The following is a 23,810-nucleotide window of genomic DNA, read 5'->3' on the forward strand; positions in this document are numbered from 1 at the left end:
CCAATGATGATTTGCTTACCTCTGGTAGGAAGTTATGTTTTTTAATCACCTGATATAACATTTCATGAGTTTCAATAGCAGGTCTAATATCCCCCTTTAAGACCTAGAAGTCAACAATAAGAACAAAATTACCTAATAAAAATAGGAGTTGATTTTATCTAGAGTCATCATATAAACAGAAAAATATACATTAATAAATTTTAAAACGTGACTCCATTTTGGTAATTCAATTGTAGAGACCACATATGCACTTAATTGTTCTACATTAATATTAAGAAAGCATAGGTTTTGGGGGGGTTTCTTTTGGTTTTTTACCTGCAAACCTGGAAAAAAGGCGAGCAATGCATCCATCCAAGTCCGAGCATTCAGCATTGGCTTGTGGATATGCACATCAAGCAGAAGAGGTGGCTGGCTAATGTACCTCATTATGGCATCATAGTGCTAGAAGATCACAATATGTGTTCATGAAAGTAGATGAAAAAGATGTATTATTCTAAAAACACTACTTAAATTGCATTGTGAAGAAAGTAAAACTGAATTTATATGTAAATAAATTGACTAATTATTGTGTAAATATTTAAATCATTCTTTATGGAAATTTTTCTAAAATATATTATATGTACTTCCCTGCATTAATTCTGACGTGGAATATTAAAGATTATAGTTAATATAGAATCTTCTGAGGGGACCAGACCTGAACATCACTGTCTTGTGGGACTGGTCCATGGTTAGTAAGACCCTGTGGCCAAAGGATGCTCTTATGTCCTCTCGAAATATAGTTACAGGCTTCTATATTACAGAATTAGTTGTGTTTTCTCCTGTGTGTAGAAGTTTAGTCCCTTCTCAGATAATGTAATACTCTGGTGCTCACCCCTACTTAAATTAATGCATCTACTCATTATTACCACTCTTATAGTTTGCTACATCTGTCTTCTATGTTCTTCAAACTCTTTTTTCTCTTCTTTTTTCTTCTTCTAGATATTTCTCAGGTTTGACAACAACAGGTCGAGTTGTTAGTCAACCTACGATAATGAGCCAACAAAAATAATCTGTCCTTGTTCACCTCAAGTAAAAAAAAAAAATCTTGTTATAATCTAATCACCAATATGTGATCATGTTTTTTAATGTATTCAATTAGTAACTTATTAGGTCTCTTATTGTTTTTTCCTAACTCATCTATTATTTAATAACTATTCTTGAGTACCTGCTAGATGCTAAGGCACTGTTCTAACACTTCATATGCACTAGTTTATTTAATCCTTCCCATAACTCTATGAATAATACTAGTATTCCTATTTTCTGGATAAAGAACAGAGAAAATAGTGTAAAGTTACCTGCCCAACTTGATGGGATGAGCACTGGGTGTTATACTACATGTTGGCAAACTGAACTCCAATTTTTAAAAAAATGTAAAAAATAAAATAAAATTAAATAAAAAACTAAAAAAAATAAAAATAATAAATAAAATATTGAAAAAAAAAAGTTACCTGCCCAAAGTGACAAAAGCAGTGGAACCAAGATTTAAACCCAGGCAGGACATTAGCCACTATACTACACTATGTCACAGTAATGTGGGTGAACTGATGGGTACACAAAGAAATTGTAAATGATTTCAAAAAGAATACAGGGATAAAGCTGATGAATTTGCTGTACTGATTTCAATTTGCTTCAGTTACGAAGGCAATCCAATCAGGTTCAATAATATTCCTTCCCCTTCTCCTATGCCTGTGGTTCTGACCCAGACTTAGGACTCACAGACCTGCTTTTGAAATGAATACTCACTAGTTTCGCTCAATCTCCGGCCCTGCATGTGTGTGCAGGTGTGATCAAGGACTAGGCCAAACTTTCAAGATTTCAAAAAGAATTGGAATCCAAAGGAGAAAGATAACTAGTAATTTATTCCAATAAATCCTCTTCCTCGTATAAAAGAAGATTAAGTAAACTCTGATCTACCTATTTTATGACTTATTGGCAGAACTTAAAAACTTCTGTTAAGAGATGAAAAAAAAAAAAAAGAGATGAAAATAAAACTACTCTGTAAACTAATTTTTGGAATGTATGTAACTTTGTCCTGTCCCTGTCCAACATCATCAGGAATACAGACAAAAAATTAATTCACAATTTTAAAAGATTATTTCTTAGATTACCACTCAGGTAATTAAGTTTCTATAAAAATCTGGCACTCAAATAAAATTGGCTTTAAAATTAATATAAAATTGGGTCAACTTACTGTATTAAATCTTTCCAGGAAACTGTCATCTCCAAGCAAGACATAAGCTTTCAACAGATATTCATAATATGAATCAATCCCTGCTCCAACTCCACTATCTACGGAAAAAATACATATAAATGTGATTCTTTATTAAACAAGTCTTAAAAATTCTTGACAGAGTACAAGTGAGGGTATTAGTACACTGAGAATGAAACATTAGTTTAAACATGAAACTTTAAAAATTCAACATTTATAGAAATATTAATCCTACTATGCAAATAGTAACAGTTCCTTGCTGATAATGTTTGTATTTCCAAAAAAAGAATCTTACTTTGCAAAATATGTCTTACTTTTTTAAAAGCAGGATATATTAGTTTTTTTTTTAATTTTTATTTATTTATTCATGAGAGACACACACAGAGAGAGAGAGAGAGAGAGAGAGAGAGAGAGAGGCAGAGACATAGGCAGAGGGAGAAGCAGGCTCCCTGCAGGAAGTCCAATGTGGGACTCAATTCCCGGTAGGGGATCACACCTTGAGCTGAAGGCACACACTCAACCGCTGAGCCACCCAGGCGTCCCAGAAGATATTAGTTTTAGGAAGTTTTTCTAAGCTCATTTTCTCGGTGAGGAACTCCCAAAGAGGAAACATTGGAGAGGACCATTGTACATTTTTAAAAACATTTAGACCCTTAATCAGTAAGACATCAATTTTTATTTTTTATTTTTTATTTTATTTTATTTTATTTTATTTTATTTTTTTAATGACATCAATTTTTAAAGTTAGATACAAAATCAAGACTGCTCCTATTTGGAGGTATCAATTTTAATTACTGCAACTAACCTGGTTGTTGGCTTCTTCCTCCAATATCATCATGAGGGCCAAAGAAAGAAAATAGGAAAACTGGAAGAAACCTGGCAGCATGAGCAGGGAGGGTCAGGGAGAGGGTGGCTTTGGCCTAGAGCAGTAGGCAGCCAGACACAGCTAAGAATCATCTGCTTTGCCAGGAACTGAGAAAGGTCTGATTTTTTTTTTTTTTTTGACACAGAGAGAGAGAGAGAGAGAGCACGCACATGCACGCACAAGCAAGGGAAGTGGAGCAGCAGGTAGAGGGAGAGGGATAAGCAGCTCCCCGCTGAGCAGGGAGCCGACCTGGGGCTCAATCCTATTACCCTGTAATCATGACCTGAGCTGAAGGCAGATGCTTAACCAACTGAACCACCCAGGTGCCCCAGAAGCATGACGTTCTGAAAATAAAAAGAATGTGTTGGAATAAGAATTTATCAGAAGAAGAAATAATAGAACAGGTACACTTATTTTAAATTATTTAATCTTAAAATTAGCCTAATAGATATACTAAAGAGATACGGAAGGTATTAGCAATATAAAATAAGAAAAAAAAATTTTAAGTAAGCTCTATGCCCATCATGGGGATTGAACTCACAATTCTACCAACTAAGCCAGCCAGGTACCCTGGGAAGAAAAATTTTTTAACCAGGTAGAAATATGGAATAAAAAATATAACAGTTAAAATAACCTAACAGATGGGATATATAGCAGAAAGGATATAGCTAAGGAACAGATCAGCAAATTGGAAGACTACCATTTAGCAATCACTGAGAAGAATAAAAGGCAGAAAAAAAGAAAATATAAAGATAAGATATATGGAGGACACAAACAGAAGTGATTTAGATAACAGGAATTGCAAAAAAGAGAGATAAAAATGAAAAGAATACCTAAAAAATAAAATCAGTTTTCAGCAATTAGAAACAAAGATTTTAAATAGAAAGGGCCCACAGAATATCAAAAGGAGAGCCAAAGAAAATTCTACACTTAAAATTATAGTGACATTTAAAAAATTTCTCTTTGCTTTTGAGATTCTTAGTCTTCCAAAGAGGAGGTTTTGAGATTCTTAGTCTTCCAAAGAGGAGGAGTAGATCACACATATAAGGACATAAAAATCAAAATAATATCACATTTTAAAATATGATGTAAGAAGACAATAGAATTGTATTTTCAAAGACTTGGTGGAAAAGAACTTAAAGAGAAAATTATATACAGCCAAACCGTCACTCAAATATGAAAGCATAAAAAATATGAAAGCATAATAAAATTACTGTTAGACTATTAAAGCTACTGAAAACAGGGAAAGTTAAGAAGGGAGACAAATCTAACAGATGTTACAAATCATATACAAGGTACAAGTGACCAAATACCTTGACAGTTTGTTACCTTTAAAAAGAAAGGAGGAGTGCACTAAGATCCAAAGAAGAAAGAATATATTCATAGTGAACAAGAACTACATAATATCAACAAAATAACTACATAATATTAACAAAACAGGGGATAGGGGTTGGGGTTGGGGGAGATAGAAGAGGCTAAAGCTCATTTCTCAGAAGCATGTAAATAAAGGTTTCATTAATAACAAAAGGATTAAAGAGAAAACAGGAAAGGTGGAACACAATGAAATTACAATTAAGACAGTATAAGTCCAAATATATTAAAAATTGAAATAAATGTAAATGGACTGAAACTACCAATTAAGACAAAGACTGACAAATTGGCTTCTTAAAAAAGTCAATAAATAAGAGTTACAATTACAGCATCAGCACCTGCAAAGACTGAAAGTAAAAGGACAAAAATAAAACCCTTTATCGGGCAATTAAAATAAAGCTGATGTAACTGTATTACTATCAGATTAAATAGCTGTAAGACAAAGAATACTATCAGAGATGATCACTGTATAATGATGAAAGATTCAACTAAGAAGAGAGAACAATTTTAAATGAATGCACCCAATAAAATAGACTAATGCATCCAAAAATATATATAAAGCAAAAGAGAATTACAGGGAGATATTAATAAGTCTTGGCTTATTTTCACTACCAGAAATTTTATCTACCTTTCTTAATTTTTGATAGATCAAGCAAACAGAAAATCAGTAAAGATCTGAACAGTATTAACTGAGCAAACTGACATTTGCTCAGTTATCTATATCTAGCAATGAGAAAATATATACTTTTTAAAGCACATGGAAAATGTTCACAAAAACTGGCCATGTTTGGTGCACCTGGGTGACTCTGTTGGGCATTCGACTCTTGACTTTGGCTCAGGTCATGATCTCAGGGTCATGAGGTTCTCCAACCTGGGTGTGGACCCTGCTTAAGATTCTCTCTCTCCTCCTTCCTCTCCCTCTGCCCCTCTGCCAACTACATGTGCTTGCTTGCGTTCTCTCTCTCTCTCTCTCTCTCTCTCGGGCGGGGCGGGGGGGGGGGGGGAACTGGCCATGTTCTAGGCCAAAAAGAAAACGTCAATACATTTCAAAGGATAGTTATCACATAGATCGTAAGTATCATACAGATCAGATATCAATATTTTTAAAAATACAACTAACTGAATAGAAAATGGACAAACTACAAGAACATCAATATCAAAAAAAGCGAAACCTATATGATCAATAAATATGAAATGTTCAGTATCATCAGTGATCAAAGAAATACAAATCAAACTACTATAATGGGAAATCATTCAATTGGCAAAATCTTTTGAGTTTGATGATACTCAATGGAGACGGTGTTGATCCACAGGATCTCTTATATTTTCCTAGTGGAAGTATAAAGTGGTCAAACAACTTTTGAAAACAATTCTGACGTTATCTCCGGAAGCTGAACATTAACTTGTCCTATGATCTAAAAATTCCACTCCTCCATATGTAGCCAAGAAAAACTCTCATACATGTACAACAGGAGAAACATACAAAAATATTCACGACACTACTATTCACAATAGTAAAATCCAGGAAATGATCTAAATTGCCCAGACTGTGGCTCATTCATCTAATAAAATGTTATATATAGCAGTCAAAAAAAAATGAACTATACCTTCATGCAACAATACACATGAATCTTAGCCATATCATATTGAGCAAGTAAGTCTCAAAAGTATGCATAATATGATTTTATAAAATTTAAAACAAAACAAAAAATACACTTTTTAAGAATACATACAGATGCAATAAAACTTAATTAAAAGCAAATGACAGGGATCCCTGGGTGGCGCAGCGGTTTGGCGCCTGCCTTTGGCCCAGGGCGCGATCCTGGAGACCCAGGATCGAATCCCACATCGGGCTCCCGGTGCATGGAGCCTGCTTCTCCCTCTGCCTATGTCTCTGCCTCTCTCTCTCTCTCTCTCTGTGTGTGTGTGTGTGACTATCATAAATAAATTAAAAAAAAAAAAAAAGCAAATGACAATACAAGACAAGAATGCTGGCTATTGTAGTTAGGGGAAGCAGAGGTGTACGACTGCAGGTAGAAAGAGTCAAGGATCATATGCACAAGTGTATGTTGTCAAGTAATGGTCCATTTGTGGATCCTTATTATGTTATTAAAAATGACTAAGTAAAATGGGTCATTCCTGGACCAATGATGAGTGTGTCAAAAACCAAAGATTATGATTAGTTTAAAATTAAGTCTAATTAATTTGCACCTGAGTTCCAGGCAGGTTAAAAAAAGAAAAGAAATGGGGACACCAGGGTGGTTTAGTTGGTTGAGTGTCTGCCTTCAGCTCAGGTCATGATCCCAAGGTCCTGGGACAGGGTCCTGAGTCTGGCTTCCTGCTCAGGGAAGAGTTGACTTCTCCCTCTGCCCCTACCCCCCTTCTTGTGCGCTCTCTCTCTCTCTGAAATAAATCCATAACATTAAAAAAAAAAAAAAGAAAAGAAAAGAAAATGACAGAATTCTGAAGCTAGAATTCAGATTACTGTCAGGAACCATTTAGATAAAATTTGGGAAAAAAATCTTACACAATACTAAATAGACAATAAATAACATAATTTTACTAAGAATATTCTAAGAATATTCTAGTATATTTCTATTCATCTATGCTTTACAGGGGTGTTGTATAAAGATAAAATTATATCCTTTACATAATTCTATATCCTGTTTATTTATGTAACATTTGTCTCATAATTCCAATTTGTTTCAATAAAATCTAGTGATAACATTAATACAGATTTCTATTTAATGTGAGATGGCTGAGGTATTCTGATTAGTTCTAGTGCTTCATCTATATCATCTATATCCTATATCTATAATGCCATACCTATTAAGGTATGAAATAAAACAGTAAGTCCATCTAGAATAAATACTGTTATTTGGCACCAAAGAAGAAAATCAGGTTAAATTAGTTCAAATTAAAATTCTAGCATTCTAGTGAAAAACTATATTTTATACTGTCCCAAAGATTATTTTAACAAATGAAAATCCTTTATTACCCAACCATTCTGAGGATGTGAAGCCTTGATTTAAAAAGCCCAACTTACATACCTTTTCTTACCCAGTCTCCAGTATGAATATTTATAGTCACACCCACTAAATTACTACTTCGCTGTCTTTTTTCCCAGAGAAAATCAAGAGCTTTTCTTGCATATTCCTATAATTAAGAAAAAAAGAAAGCACACTTGAAGAACTGCACATCTCTGGCAAACAGGAAACAAAGAAACAAAAATCAAAGGTTCACAGACTTCTTTAAGGATTAAATAAAATTCCTAAGATAATCATTAACAATATACATCAAACGTCCTTACAAGTCAAATCTTGGCTCTTTTTCAGCCAATCAAATCTAGGTAGAAAGAATGAGTCTAAAACTGCTATTTAGTGGAAGTGATTTCACTTTGAGACCATCATGTTTGTCTACTCTTGCATGCAAGTTCATATTCACATATATGATTAAATTATATTAATTGATGCCATAATTAAATGCACTTATTAAAATAATTTCTACCATTAAATACAATGTGAAAATCTCCTTACATACTCTTATTTGAAGAATTAAGAGAGAATTTCAAAGTTGCTATGTCATCTTTGAAACACAAACAGGCATTTCAAGAGCCCACTATTTACAGAACACACAATTTTGTTAGTGAAGACTAAATAAATTAACTCCTATTCATTTCACAATACCAAACATAACCTTATGATACTATTTTTTTTTCACTTTTTATCCATTGGACATCAAATTAAAATAATTTCTGATCAAATTCCTAGCTTGGATGAAAAGATGTTATAAAATATAAAAGCATAAGACATGTACAGGGGAGTTTCTAAGTTAAAATTAATTTCAGAGCATGAATCTATATTGAGCATTGGAGAAGTATTTCTACAAAAGAAAAAAATCATTAAACCAATTTACCATTTTGCAGATTTAAGAACAGAATATAAAAGACTTAGCTCTTGATTCAATTTATGCTGATTTTTTTAAAACAAAGTAGACTACAGCTTTAATGAAGTTATAATTTCAGAGTGAGAAAGTTTCATAAAGATTATATTTCCCTGTTTCTATCTTACAGCTAAGAAAACAGGCCCAGTGAAATCCAAGACTTAGCCAAAGTTTAAAACTGAATTATAGAACAGCTAATATGAGAATTCATATCTCTTTATATTTTAGACCAAAAGCCGGCAAACCTTTTCTGACAAGGGCCAGACAGTATTTTAGGCATTATGGGTCATACAGTCACTGCCACAATTACTCAACTCTGTTACTTTAGCACAGATGCAGTCACAAACAAAAATAAATAAATAAGCAGGCTGTGTTTCTTTTTTTTTTTTTTTTTAAGATTTTATTTATTATTGGTGAGAGACACAGAGAGACACAGGCAGAGGGAGAAGCAGGCTCCATGCAGGGAGCCTGAGGTGGGATTCGATCCCGGGACTCCAGGATCACACCCTGGGCTGAAGGCTGTGCTAAACCGCTGAACCACCCAGGCTGCCCCAGACTGTGTTTCAATAAAACTTTATTCACAAAATAGGCAGTGGCTAGATTTGGCCCCGAGGCTGTTGTTTGCCAACCATGTATTGGATCGATGCTCTGTCAATTGCATCAGGTTGCTTCTTTTACAATAAATTACTATATATTCATAAAGTTAAAAGATCATAATTTTCAAATAGATTTGCCCATAAGTACAAAATAGACCAGTGGAAAGAGTACGGGGTGTGAATTTAGAAAACCATTTAGAAAACTAATTCCAATTCTACTGATTTACCCATAGCTGTGCATCCAATCCTCTTTGAGTCTCACTTTCCTAACCTACAAATGCATCAGTATCTCAGAGTTAAGTAGTTGAAATTACATTAGTGCAAAAGTGGCTATACTTTTCAAAGAAGGCGAAATATGTCAGCAAGTATAGAATAAAAATTAAACCAAACATGATAAATCTGTCCTTGACACTGTGAATATACATACACACAAAGACCATTTGATTTGTTTTCTTCACAGTCCGATCCAATGTCTCTAACAGTAGTATATATTCCCTATTTCTGCTTGCTTTATGTGTCCCATTTGCTGAATTAAAAAAAATTTTCCTAAGTCCTATAACTCAAAAAGAGGGTGTTTTGTGATACTATTGCACAAAATGGCATGCTTAAATATATATATATAAAACTAAAAGTGCGAGACATAGTCTACAACAAAGTTCTTGAGGAATATTAAGTCTTTTGGATAAGAAATAAAATTAACCTCGGGGTAAACAAACTTACAGATATGACTATCAAGTGCAAAAATTTCACTGTTTCAGTGAAGTTTTCAGAAATGCAATAGGCCATCTAGAAGTTTAACAAATAAAACAAAAAGACAGTTTTTCATATAAACATTTCTGGTATCAATATAACATGGCTAAAAAAATCTCCAAAAAATAAACCTAAAAATTTATAGTTTGTGAAAAAATGCAAAGTTGTATTAATATACATCTACCTCACAATGATTTCTAGGTTTTTGACAAAAAAAGTATGGTGAAATCTAGACAAGAGTTCACTAAAATGACAATAATCCTTCAATTGATACTCCTCATACGTGAGCAATGAAAAAAAAGACAAAGTTAGTTATGCCCAATACCCAAGAGATCAAAGACTTTGAAAAGCAAACCTCAAATATTGTTGCTCCTGTGAATCGACTTAAAGCAGCGAACTCAAGGATCAAGGTACCTGCACAAGCTGTACAAGTATCTGTTTCAGTTCCTGTTCGAGCTTCCGGTTTTCTGATACCAAATTTTAAATTAATCTAAATAAAATCAGAAGATTATCAGAAGATTATCATTAACAACTGTGGAAAGATAATGGTTTCTATAAGAGATTATTTTTCAATCAAGATTTTTCATCAAATCAAGCAAATAATTTTTTAAAAAAGATTTTATTTATTTATTCATGAGAGACAGAGAGAGAGGCAGAGACATAGGCAGAGGAAGAGAAGCAGGCTCCACACAGGAGTCGGATGTGGGACTCGATCCCAGAACTCCAGGATCACGCCCTCAGCTGAAGGCAGATGCTCAACCGCTGAGCCATCCAGACATCTCAAATCACGCAAATAATTCATAAAATATTTAAACACTGAAATTTGATGGTCTTTATGACTTTTTTCAATTTAACATCCAGGGAAGTTTATTCTACTACACACATAATATTCATGGGGTAAATAATTTTTCATTTACTTCCTTCCTCAATGAGACCAAAAATCACTACCCATACAAGAATTACATAGAGAAAATATCATCATCTATTACAATTTTATTCTCTAAACAGTTTGAACCAGTTAGTATAAGAATAGGGAACTAGACTAGCTCTAAAAGAAATTAGATTTGAGAATTCGCATAAAACCAGTACTATATTAATCCTTCACAGCAAAAAAACTGATAAAGTTATGGTATGTATTTAAGAAGAAAGTAAAATTTTATTTACAGGTTTAAAAAGTTTTGAAATATAGAGTATATTGCCTTGCTGACAGGCTATCAAATAACACAAAGCAAATTTTTTGAAAGGAATTTTTTTTATAATTCAAAGACAGCAAAATCACACTACATTATAAACCTAGATTAACCAGAACCAAACTGACCACAAACTGATTAAAACTTGGATGGTCAAGACGCCTGGGTGGCTCAGCAGTTGAGAGCCTCCCTTCAGCCCAGAGCGTGATCCTGGAGTCCCAGGATTGAGTCCCATCAGGCTTCCTGGATGGAGCCTGCTTCTCTCTCTGCCTGTGTCTCTGCCTCTCTCTGTGTGTCTCTCATGAATAAATAAATAAAATCTTTAAAAAACAAAAACAAAGACTTGATGGTCTTCTGAAGTCCATATAAAAAACAAAAGAGCAAGCAAATGCCAAGGATCTAGCATAACAAAAACATCAAATATAAATGTTTCCAGATCACTCATCATTTATTGAGAAATCCTCAATAATAAAATATTTACATTAACTGCACTAAGGTAAAGTATAATAAATTTTATAAATATTTGCAATAAGAGCCAACAGTAAAAAATATTTTCTGGTTAGTTCTATTAATTATTACAATCAACTGATTAATAGTTATCTACTACGTGGTGGGTATTAGGTTAAAATACAAAGTAACTGAAAAGATTCTTGTCCTCAGGGAGCTTAAAATTCAGACACAGCAAATAAGACAGATATATATATAAATGGAGATAGTAACTAATAATGGTAAGTCATAAGTGCCAAACGAATGGAAGTGACAACAAAATGCTAAGATCTAAAAATCAGAAGAGGGACGCCTGGGTGGCTCAGTGATTGAGCGTCTGCCTTTGGTCAGGGAGTGATATTGGAGTTTCCAGTCACACATTGGGCTCCCTCCAGGGAGCCTGCCTCTCCCTCTGCCTATGTCTCTGCCTTTCTCTGTCTTTTATGAATAAATAAATAAAACCTTTTTAAAAAATCAGAAGAAATATCCTGATATTTGGTAAAATATTACTGAATTGGGAGTAGCCAAGAGCTAACAATGGCAAAGTCCAGGGAATAGTCAAGAGTAAGCAAAGGTAAAACAGAAAACTAAAATGGTATCTTTTCTCTTAACAAAAAAAGGGAAATACTTTGTCACTGAAGTTCTGTACATTAAAAATACTTAAGATAGTTGCATATTGCATATTGCATTACAGTCTTTACTGTCCCAAAATGTTCACTACTAAATGATGTAAAAGAACTATTTCTTAATACATCTATATCATATCATTTCACTCTTCTATGCTGAAAATCTGCATTAAACAACTTCCAAATGCAAAATTTCCAGGGGGCACTACTGTTTCTATAAGACAGGAAAAAGGGTTGAGCGCCTTTTTTGCTTATGGAAATCCTCTTGTTGACTTTTGATCTAGAGGCTGGTTAAATAAGTTCCAGTCCTTCTGACTAGATCTCAGAGGATCGGGGTAGAGAGGGCATTGGTAGGAGCATCTGTTAAGTCATGTAGAAGCTAGAAACAAGGAGCTTATTGCCCTTTACTGGAAAGGCTTCATACAAAAAGGTTAAAAGTATAATAAAGGTTTTTGTACTTAGAAGGAATTTGGAACCTGGTTTCTCCCTCCTGGTCCTATGTTCTAGGGAGTCACAAAGTAGTTCTTAAAAAAGAATATTTTTTATTAAAAAATAAATATTATTTATTATTAGAAGTTTAAATTACCTACACTAAATTTACCTACATTACATATTTGCTACACCCATAAGACCCCTAAAATATGTACTATATCAAAATGGAATTCCCATTAACCCTGTTTTATGGATATAATCATCTACCTAATCTTATAAATGAGGTTTTAAATGAAAAAGTGGCAAAGTGTTTTTAATTAACTTTGAGGAAATGGCATCATAAAGTGTGGGCTACTTCTAGGGTTTATATGCAGATGTAACAAATGACCATTAACTATTAAAATAGCATTTCTGCCCAGCAAATTCTTGAGTTAAAAACATTAATACTACCAATTATGCATAACCAAGAGCAATTGTACACACTTTCAAGAGCAAAAGCTCAGAAGCAAGAAGAAGGCAGGGTAGAAAGACACTTGTTTTGTATATTTAGTCCTCTTCTAAAAAGCAACTTTTAAAATTTTCCTGATACTTCAGAGTATAAGAAAATAATACATTTTCTTTATTTTACTATAAGACTCTTAGTAGCTTTTTAAATTCCTCACCTGTTTCTCATGTTACAGCAAAAGTAAAGAAATGCTAGATTCCCCAAAATTTAGCACCTCCATTTATAACAAAAACTAAAAATATTCACCAAAAGTTACTTAAACATACATCTAGGTTATTTGAAATAACTTTGCTTTTAATATGCTAAGAAAATAAAAAGATTGACAAACAAGCTTAACCACACTGAAAAGCAAAGAAATTCACATTAAAACAAGACTCCATTTTTTCTCATTAAATTGGCTAAAGAATAACAATACACATTGTTGACAATGGTACAAGGACACATATACTTTTATAAAACACAGGTAACTGTAAAAATAGAACCTTTCTGGAGAACAACTGGGCAACAATAAGTACCCAAAGCTTAAAAAGCATTCCGTATTTCTGTGACTTACTATATCCTCTTCTAGTAATTTATCCTATGGAAGAAGAGATCTATACAAAGATGTTCACAGAAGAGCTATTCAAAAATATCAAGAATGAGAAATTTAAATAAAAGATTTAATAACTAGTCTCTTTCACTAAAAAAAAAAGAAAAAGTGTTGGTCACAATCCACTAAATTGGTGGGTAAAGTAATATGCTGTGACCTCCAGTTTGAAAAGCACTGCTCTGTATCATGCTGTTTCTCCAAAGGTTTCTTGATGGGGAAAGTGAATCTTACTTGATTTATATTGGGTGAAAAGTTATTCCAGGTAATAGAGATGGCAGGCCTGACAGCATGGAAATGGAAAAAACAAAAAACAAAGAAAAACATACCTTAGGTGTTTGGGGAAACACTAACAGATTCTTTTGATTGAAATGGAACACTCATTTCATTGGGGTGTGAGGTTCTGAGAGCAAGTCGGAAAGTCTACTGCCAAACCATAATGAATTCTGAAAGTTAAAAGATACTCTGTACAATAGGGAGTCAGTAAAACTTCTGAGGGTAGTTTGATAAAAGTTGTTTTAGTAAGTTTTTTTAAGTCTCTAAAGAATAAACCAGAGAGAAAAGAGTAAGATAGGTATTTACAATAGTTTAAGAATAAAATTATATATTATAATTAGTTGCTTCAACTAGCATACCAGCAGTAAGAAAATAGAAAAATTATCAGAACTTAGTAATGGCTGAGGTATCTAACTTGGACAAGATGGAGAGAGCAATAGTGTTTTTTTTTTTTTTTTTTTTTTTCAATAGTGTTAATAAAGACAATAGCCAAGAAAATTCTTCCCATATTCAATGGTTTCTTTCCCTTTGCTTTAAATATAACATTTTTGGGGGAGGAAAAAACAAACTCTCTCAACTGACTCTGCTGCCACCTCCAACTAAATCTCAAAATAAACAGACCTGTGTTTTCACCTACTTTGAACCCTTCTCTCCTCTCCTCTTTACTCTTCCACATTACATCCTTTAAGGTTCTATTTGCATCTAATTCTCCTATTGTTTTTTATTTCCTTTTTTAAAAAGATTTTCTTTATTTTATTTGAGAGAAAAAGAAAGCATGACTGGGGGAGGGGCAGAGAGAGGGAGAAGCTGACTCCCCACTGAGCTGAGAGCCTGGGGGGAGGGGGGGGGGACTTCTTCCTAGGACCTGGGATCAGGACCCTGAGCTAAAGGCAAATGCTTAACCAACTGAAACACTCAGGCTCCCCTCCTATTGTTTTCTAGAAGACCTCCTTTTGAAGCTCTAAGATTTCATAATACCATAGCCTCTACTGTATGGTTCTCCTCCTGAGTCTTTTCCACCACTCTACTTCCTCCTCATGCCCCTGTCCTGTGTTCTCTCCATACCCTCTCTTCTGGAGAGTCAACATTCACTCTGTTTCAAATGTAGTTTCTGCACAAATAATTCTGTGCCCAAATTCTAGTTTGGCATCTGTTTCTTTCTTCTGCAGCATAATCTAAACTGTTACACAGTGACACATAAAAGGCTTAAACTAATCTAAACTCTCATACCACTCAAATGCAGAACTGAAATGTCAATATAAATTATTATATAGCTATGAAGTATTTTTCCTCAGCCTCAAGCAGGTAATGAACAAATGGTTCCAACTACAAAAATTCTTTTTTTTTAAGATGGTAAAGAAAGTATATAAAGACTGCTACGTTTTTCAGATTACTTACTCTTGGATAAGGAAGGCCACTGGTAGTATTGAAAGCTGGTAAAAGTTTGTAACCCAATTGCTTCGCCATTTGGAGAAGTTCATCATTGTACCACTGCATGTACTCGCCTTTTTCTTTCAGCATGATCGCCAGCGAGTGTCCACCCAAAAGACCCCTACAATTACAGAGAGGAAACATTATCCATTTCTTACAGACACTTGAAAGTTACCACCTAAAAAGATATGGCTATCTTGTCACCAACAATTTAGCACACATAAGGGAAGACTTCAGAAAGGACCTTTCTTTTTTTTTTTTTTTAACCTAACTCTGGCTACTCATTTTACAGCAAACCACAGCCAGTACAAAAAAGTTTCAGATGTTCTATCTGCTGTAAAGTGTTTGGCATTCTCAAACACCTTAAAATTCCTTAAAATAAAGAAGATACTTAAAAAAAAAGAAAGTATCCTAGAAATCACTTATTTTAACAACCTGACATTTGATTCTAACAGCTTTTAAATTTAACTTAATTATATCATGCAATCTTTAACTCTCACAGAATATTTAAAAAATCTCCCCAACTCTGTATTAAATAGATTAAAAAACTCTGTGAAAAGCTACATAAATATTTCCTAAATTGAAAAAGACTCTACCTGTTTCACAAAAGGAAATGTATAACATAAAAGTAACCATAAAGTATAAAAATTTAATAATGTTGAAACCTGAATTAATAAATCTTGTAATTCGATACTTTTAAATGTTCTGAGAGCATTTCAAGCTGTTTATTAGTTGAGAGGTAATATTATACATTTAATTTCATTTGGCTTGAAGAGATGCTGGTTAAGATTAGCAAACTATGTAAACTAGCGAAAAACCTGAGATACAACTAATATGCAAATGGTCAACCTCTAACCCTTTTTTTTTTTTTTTTTAACAAACACGGGGATTACCTTTGATTTGAGTCTGCAACTACTTCCAAACTCTGCTGCTGTCTGTCTGTCTCTGATACAATGCAAGGTCATCCCCCAGCCTCTGTTTCATAACACCCCAACTTTCATCTTTTAAGCATAAGCAATTTCTTGCTTTATTACCATCAAGAAATAAACAGTATAGCTTAGGCTTCTGTTATTAAAATTACAGCTTTAGTAAAAAAAAAAAAAAAAAAAAAAAAAAAAAAAAAAAAAAAAAAAAATCATAGCTTTAGTGTCTTACATACTTACCCAAGAACTCTGATGTTTGTTTCAAAGACTGATACAACTACATCATTATCTAAATTAACATCTCTTAAAACTTTTCTCACTGCATCTTCAAATTCTTTAGTTTTATTTAATACCTAGAAGAAAATTATGAAAATAAAGCTCTTTTCTACCATGTTAAGAAGAAATAGTTAGAATGAGCTACTAAAAGCAAGTTAATACATTAAGACACTAAAAAGTGACAAATATAAAATGTTTCCTTTATATTTACTATAAAAATGTGGTATCTAAAATCCTCCAAAATTAAATGCCTACATTATAAGGAATCTTTATATACTATTTTAGACACATGGAAATCATTAAGAATTTAAAATAATAATCATCAGAACTGATAAGTGGTTTCTTAATCTATAACCCATGGCCTAGAGCTACATGAGATGAGCTCTTTCAGGATTTGGTTTCCAAGTCAAAACAACACAAAAACCATCCTATTCACCAAACATCATTTTAAGGATGCTCTCAAAAAAAATAAAAAAAATAAAAAATAGGATGCTCTCAAAAGAAAGTACAACCTTCAGAGAATGACTGACTGTAAACCACATACCACCTGCCATCTTCACCCATGGATGCGCTGACCCCTAACTAAGGAGGAGTACAATGTTGTGTTCAAGTGCAACCTCTGATTTGAACTCTGGTTCTTTCACTCACTACCTATATCTCAGTCAAATGACTTCCATCTCTGAGCCTATTCCCTCATCCATAAAAAAAGGAAATATCTACTCTCATAGGATTGTTTATCATTATTATTATTATTACCATGGGGGTCTAGAATCCTGACTAGGTTAAGAATTCTGTTCCAGGAAGGGGCCAATGCGTTACATAGTTGCGTTGATTTTTCAGTCTAAATCAAGGCTGTATCAGTGAGCCCTCTTGCTCAACTATTGATCCCAACAGTTACAATCAGAAATAGACAAGATGACTTAACTCATGCTCTAACTATAACCCACTGTGCTTATTGCTTATCACACTTTCTTGAGTCACTGACAAGATATTTTGCAGTGACCAGAATATTCCAACTGCCAGACTAGAAAAGCCCTGATATCAATGGAATGATAGACACAGCCTACATGTCACCTTACCTGCCCATGATCATGGGTTGAACACCTGTACCCTTCCTTCCCACCGCCAACCCCCTGCCCCGCCCATGATCACACACTCTCAGCATGTTTTCTTGCATGTATACCCACCTGACATCTCCATCTTGCCCATGGAGAGGTCTATTGTTAGGGCTTGTGCCTGCCATCTTTCCCAGCATCCAGCACCAGAAATAAATCTCTCCCCTTCTCTTTTCCAAGACTTTCCTCTCTCTTGAGTAATGCCACAGGTTTATCTATTCAGTGTTGGCAAACCCAGCCAGGTGCTATGCTTCCAATTTGGCCCCCTCAGGATTCCCAAGGAGGAAGCAGTTGGCCGAGGCAGTGTGGCAGGCCTTACCTGTTTGTTTTCTGAGTTAGCAGTTGTCATAGATTGTTCAGTAACAGCTGCATAATTACATGCTTTTAGACCTCGGATCCACTAAAGGTATTTTTCCTTTACTTGTTTAATCTTTTTGTTTGATAAAATTTTGTAGTGTTTTTTCACTTGATTTCTTTCTCTAAAAATTCTAATTTAGTTATAAAATATTCCATAAGAATATCTAAGGGGCACCTGGGTGGCTCAGCTGTTGAATGTCTGTCTTTGGCTCAGGTCGTGGTCCTGGGATCAAGTCCACATCAGGTTTCCTGGGGCGAAGGGGCCTGCTTCTCCCTCTGCCTGTATCTCTGCCTCTGTCTCTCATGAATAGATGAGTAAAATTTAAAAAAAAAAAAAAGGGTATCTGACTAAATTTCAAGTAGGGTAAGTCCTGAGTAAAATATACTATGAAGCCTTGCTTTAAACTGACTCCTTTTCCTTGACAATCTCTAAATCCAAGTAAATTCTGCAGCCCTATATCATACTTTTAGAATGAAACACAACTGTTCTACCCCCTACTCACCTACACATACACTTTTTAGTATCATTTTGTTAATCTTATTATTCTTCCTAGTCTATCTCCAGAGAACTATTCCCAAGAATTATACCAATGCTATTTGTTTCAAAGGAGAATAAAGGTAGAAAGAGTTCTCTTTGTCTATAACTAGTTAGAAAACTCATTCCAATTGCTCTATTAGTTATCAGCTCTATTAGTTATCAGCTCCTAGCTGATAACAATGATGAATTCAGGTCTTCCTTTCCCTTATTATTTTTAATTTGTTTCAATATCTCTTTCTACGAATTTCATGGTAATGTAGAATTTTTTTAAAAAAGATTTTATTTATTTATTCATGAGAGACACAGAGAGAGAGGCAGAGACACAGGCAGAAGGAAAAGCAGGCTCCCTGCAGGGAGCCTAACATGGGGCTCAATCCCAGGAACCTGGGATCGCAACTGAGCCAAAGGCAGATGCTCAACTGCTGAGCCACCCAGGTGCCTTGGCAGTGTAGAATTTAAAAAGAAATTTAAATTTAGTTCTTGGCATCATTACATCAATAAAAACTAGATGGACAGACTTAGGAACAGATTAAATTTAGTATATGTGCTGCCGAAGTGAGCACAAGGAACAGATTAAATTTAAAAATCAAACTATGACAACAGAAATTCTACTTGGTACGACCAAAATAAAAACAATAGAGGTACATGTAGCATCACACATGATAGGTCTATCAATATTTTCAAATAAATCACAAAATAAAAAAGCTCACAAAGTAAAGGCAAAGTAAGTTAGAAATATTAATGTGTATTAATAAAATGTACCAAATAATTCCTTTTAAATGTAGGAAATAGGGGCACTTGGGTGGCTTAGTTGGTTAAGTGTCTGCCTTTGGCTCAGGTCATGATCCTAGGGTCCTGAGATCAAGCCCTGCATGGGGGTCATGATCCTAGGGTCCTGGGATCAAGCCCTGCATGGGGGTCATGATCCTAGGGTCCTGGGATCAAGCCCTGCATGGGGCTCCCTGCTCAATGGGGAGTCTGCCTCTCCCTCTGCCCTTCTCTCCCTGTACTTCCTGCTTGTGCTCTTTGCTCTCTCAAATAATAAAATCTTTTTTAAATAAATAAATAATAAATGTGGGAAAAAATTTTTCTAAACTAATTCTTCTGTTTAGATTAAAACGAAAATTTTAAAATAGTAATAAAAATTCAAAATGAATGTTTATGTTTCAAAGCTATGATGACATGTAAGAAGTTACTTAGGTTATTCCTACTTGAAAAGAGGAATTAAATTTAAATTAAATTTAAATTTAAAATTTAAGGAGTTTATAAAGTATCTTTTTTTTTTTAGATGTAAGGCTTTATCAGCCTTTCTTAACTCTTGAGGATAAATTCAACAAATAGGAATTACTTATCTGAATCTGAACCAAAGATTAATAAGAAGTAGTACCTCATAGTTAACAGGAAACTTAGATACCTAGTCTAGCCCTTCTGAGGTGAAAACAGGAGCCCAGAAAAGTTATTTAAAATTAAATCATTTATTTAATTAATTTATTTAAAAGTTATTTAATTTGGCCAAAATCACACATACCAGTTTATCAGATCACTTATTACTACCTGCCACAAGGAGCCAGAACTCAAGTTTCTACCACACATTACGAAGAGTATGGTCTGCTAACCAGCAATAGCAGCACCACCAAGTGGCAGCTTATTAGAAACACAGATTCTTGAACCCTACCTTCTTCAGTCTATTGGATCAGAATCTGTATATTAAAGCAAGATCCCTGGGTACTTATAGTACATTGAAGTTTTAAAAGCACTGCATCATTATACAGTATTTCTCAAACTTAGTATACATCATAATCATCTGGAAGCTTGTTTAAAAACAGACTGCTGGGCCTCACTCCCAGACTTTTTGATTTAGTATGTCTGGGATGAAGTGCTAGAATTTTGCATTTCTAACAAGATGTCAGGTGTCGCTGCTGCTGCTGTTGCCCTGGGATCGTATTTTGCAGATCAGTGTCAAAGTATACAACTGGTATAACATGAAAGATAGAATTTTTGTAATAATTAATGGCTACTCAATTAGAAGCCAACAGATTTCTAAATTAGGAAAATTATGTAGCCTGAAACCACCTTTATCCCTTCATTTCTGATAAGATTTTTTAAAGCATATGGTATCTGAGATCCATGTTCAAGAAAATCAACTAAGGGCTTACAGAGAGATGACAGGGAATTTTCTATATGGAAGGATAAAGCAAAGCTGACAAAATGAAGAACAAACTTAAGTTCACCTGTGGTCTTTCCTAACACATAGCTACTGCTCTTTAATTACTCCCCATGTCAAGGTAGACCTGACAAGTATAACCCAGCTACAGTTACAAACAAATAACACCACATAGCTTATCCTAGGGTGGAAATTTGTACCTCCCAGGATACCTTTGTCTTTTATAATATGCAGAGGAAGCCCTATTATAGCAGAACACCGAGGACCACGAAACCAAAAATAGGGCATATATATATTATCTCATTCTCATAGTCATGGTAATATAGTCACAAATTCCTTTAATCTCTGAAAAATAAAGTCACAACTTTTGAAACTCTGACCCAGCTTTAAAAAGTTACAAACAGGGGATTCCTGGGTGGCTCAGCGGTTTAGCGCCTGCCTTTGGCCCAGGGCGGGATCCTGGAGTCCCAGGATCGAGTCCCACGTCGGGCTCCCGGCATGGAGCCTGCTTCTCCCTCCTCCTGTGTCTCTGCCTCTCTCTCTCTTTCTCTCTCTATCATAAATAAATAAATAAATCTTAAAAAAAAAAAAAAGTTATAAATAACCAAAGTCTCCAAAACAAAAAGGTCTTGTCAACCGAGGCTGCATTTTATAAACAAAGAGATGCTTTAGAGGCATAAATAATAATGCCCAGCCCCACTCCAGAATAATTAAATCAAGAGTAACTTGGGAGAGGGGGTATTTTTAAAAACATCATAGGCAATCCTCCTAAGGTGCTGGTATAGAAGGAAGGAGGGAGAAAATGGATGTGAAAGGGAGGCGAAGGGAACAGGAAAGGAAAGGAAAAAGAAAATGTTCGGGGGGGGGGGGGGGATGTAGAAACAATATTGGGAAGAAAAGCTTAGTTTTGAAAAAGATTTTTGTTTTGTTTTTTAAACATTAATCAGTCCTTAATATATATACTCAAAGTTGAGAATTAGGTCTTCAGGAAAATCCTGAAGCAGGCCTACTTTTTTTTCTTTTTAAAGATTTTATTTATTAAATAAAATCTTAAAAAAAAAAAAAAAAAAAAAAGGGCAGCCCAGGGGGTGATCCTGGAGACCCAGGATGGAGTCCCATGTCTGGCTCCCTGCATGGAGCCTGCTTCTCCCTCTGCCTGTGCCAGCTTCTCCCTCTGCCTGTGTCTCTGCCTCTCTGTGTGTGTGTCTCTCATGAATAAATAAAATCTTAAAAAAAAAAGATTTTATTTATTTATTCATGAGAGACAGAGAGAGGGAGACACAGGCAGAGGGAGAAGCAGGCTCCATGCAGGGAGCCTGATGTGAGACTCGATCCCAAGTCCCCGGGATCACGCCCTGGGCTGAATGCAGCGCTAAACCGCTGAGCCACCCAGGCTGCCTGCAAGCCTACTCTATATTGTAAGTGGTCTCAAAGTAGAAAGTTAGAAAGATGCTATATCTAGAAATCAAGACATCTGTAGGTCAATCCTTCCCCTCTGCCATCATAAACCATCCCCAGCCAGAATTGGAATGATTTTGTATTCCAATGAGGTAAAAAAGGATTGCTAAGAAGGGAGCACTTGGGACTAAAAATCACTGCTGGGAAAAAATTAATTTTTTAATGACCGTAACAGAAGAATCCTAATTTAACAATTTAAGTATCATTATGGCATGCCATTCTGGAACAAGAACATCAGTGGTATTTTCTAGAATTAATTTCTTCCAATGGCTTCAATCTCTTTGTATAACAGGGAAACAAACTTCCTGATGTGCCATCACATTAGCTAACACACCTACAAATTATTTCAGTATCTCCATGATTTCTATATACTTTCACCTGATAGGTGACATAATCAACAGTGTGAAAGATCTATTTAGAAGCAAAGCTCATAAGATATTATTTTTTTATTTTTTTTAAAGATTTTATTTATTTATTCATAGAGACAGAGAGAGAGGCAGAGACAGGCAGAGGGAGAAGCAGGCATCATACAGAGAGCCTGACGTGGGACTCGATTCAGGGTCTCCAGGATCACGCCCTGGGCTGCAGGCGGCGCCAAACCGCTGCGTCACTGGGGCTACCCTCAGAAGATATTATATACTGAAAACCTCTGCTTCTGACTTACTGTGTAATGACTATATTCATATTTGATTATGCAAATTATGAAGTTTATAAAATAAGTAAATTCAAGAAGAATCAAACCTACCACAAGAGTATCCAAAGAATCAATCAGTGTCAGGGAAAATCTAAGAAAGAAGTATAAGATACAAACCATTAGAATTCTGAATATTTTATCCATGATTTATATCCATAAGCAGATGTATCTATGCCTTATTGACTGGTAGTTTCTATTAGCTAGTACTTCCATGCATCTATAGTACAATGTAACCTATAAAGCACCGAAGGCCCCTGAAAAGGCTTAATATTACGTTTAATATTCTGTGCATCTACATATCTTCAAAATGAATAGAAATATTAACTTCTAAAATCAAATAAAAATATTAAACCACCCACACTTTATATAATGTGTCAATGACTTTATATACATTTAAAAAGTTATATTCATCTTATATTTCACTGATCAAACCGGTAAATGATTTTTTATAAAAGATAACAAAAGGAAATAAAAGAGTTTAATGTTAATACTTAAAGCAGTCTTGAAATTTAACCAATTCCCAGAAATACAACTGTAAGCTGCATCTAGAAAGTCTAAAACCTGGGAACCCTGAGATGCCACGCCATCCACTGTGTTGATAATACTCACTTTCCCAAGGCATCATCAACATCACCCCGACTTGGCTCCTGGCCTCTAACACGACCTCTACAGGTTAAAGGCATGAGTTCATCAGCTGGGTAAGCATGTTCCTGCAAGGAAAATTTTAGTGAGTCACTGAGGAAAATAAGAGAAAGCAAACATCCTTAGAAGATACAACCTTCTTACAGTTAAATGAAAGAAGTTTTTACAGTATCTAGGATCTTTTTTAAAAAAATTTAGTTATAAATGTAATACATGCTTAAGAAAAAAATCAATACTAAAATATATTTCTTTAAAAATCTGATAATCTGGGACTCCTGGGTGGCTCAGTGGTTGAGCATCTGCCTTCGGCTCAGGGCATGATCCTGAATCCAGGGATTG

The 23,810-nt window shown here is 34.6% G+C and overlaps 1 protein-coding gene across 4 annotated transcripts in view; it reads right to left on the reverse strand.

The window, feature by feature from the left end:
* The window catches only part of EDEM3 (ER degradation enhancing alpha-mannosidase like protein 3), a 70,001-nt gene that overhangs the window by 25,240 nt on the left and 20,951 nt on the right, over positions 1–23,810 (reverse strand). For all 4 annotated transcript variants that reach the window (XM_038542288.1, XM_038542289.1, XM_038542290.1 and 1 more), the window contains exons 3-11: positions 23,439–23,539; positions 22,881–22,920; positions 16,468–16,580; positions 15,272–15,425; positions 10,128–10,262; positions 7,535–7,640; positions 2,231–2,328; positions 316–441; positions 20–103 (exon numbers count right to left, since the gene is read on the reverse strand). In XM_038542288.1, coding sequence (XP_038398216.1) covers positions 20–103; positions 316–441; positions 2,231–2,328; positions 7,535–7,640; positions 10,128–10,262; positions 15,272–15,425; positions 16,468–16,580; positions 22,881–22,920; positions 23,439–23,539 — 957 coding nt within the window. The remainder of the gene's footprint in view (positions 1–19; positions 104–315; positions 442–2,230; positions 2,329–7,534; positions 7,641–10,127; positions 10,263–15,271; positions 15,426–16,467; positions 16,581–22,880; positions 22,921–23,438; positions 23,540–23,810) is intronic.

The sequence above is a fragment of the Canis lupus genome, chromosome 7 (assembly GCF_011100685.1).
Source record: "Canis lupus familiaris isolate Mischka breed German Shepherd chromosome 7, alternate assembly UU_Cfam_GSD_1.0, whole genome shotgun sequence".
In the NCBI taxonomy this organism is placed as follows: Eukaryota; Metazoa; Chordata; class Mammalia; order Carnivora; family Canidae; genus Canis; species Canis lupus.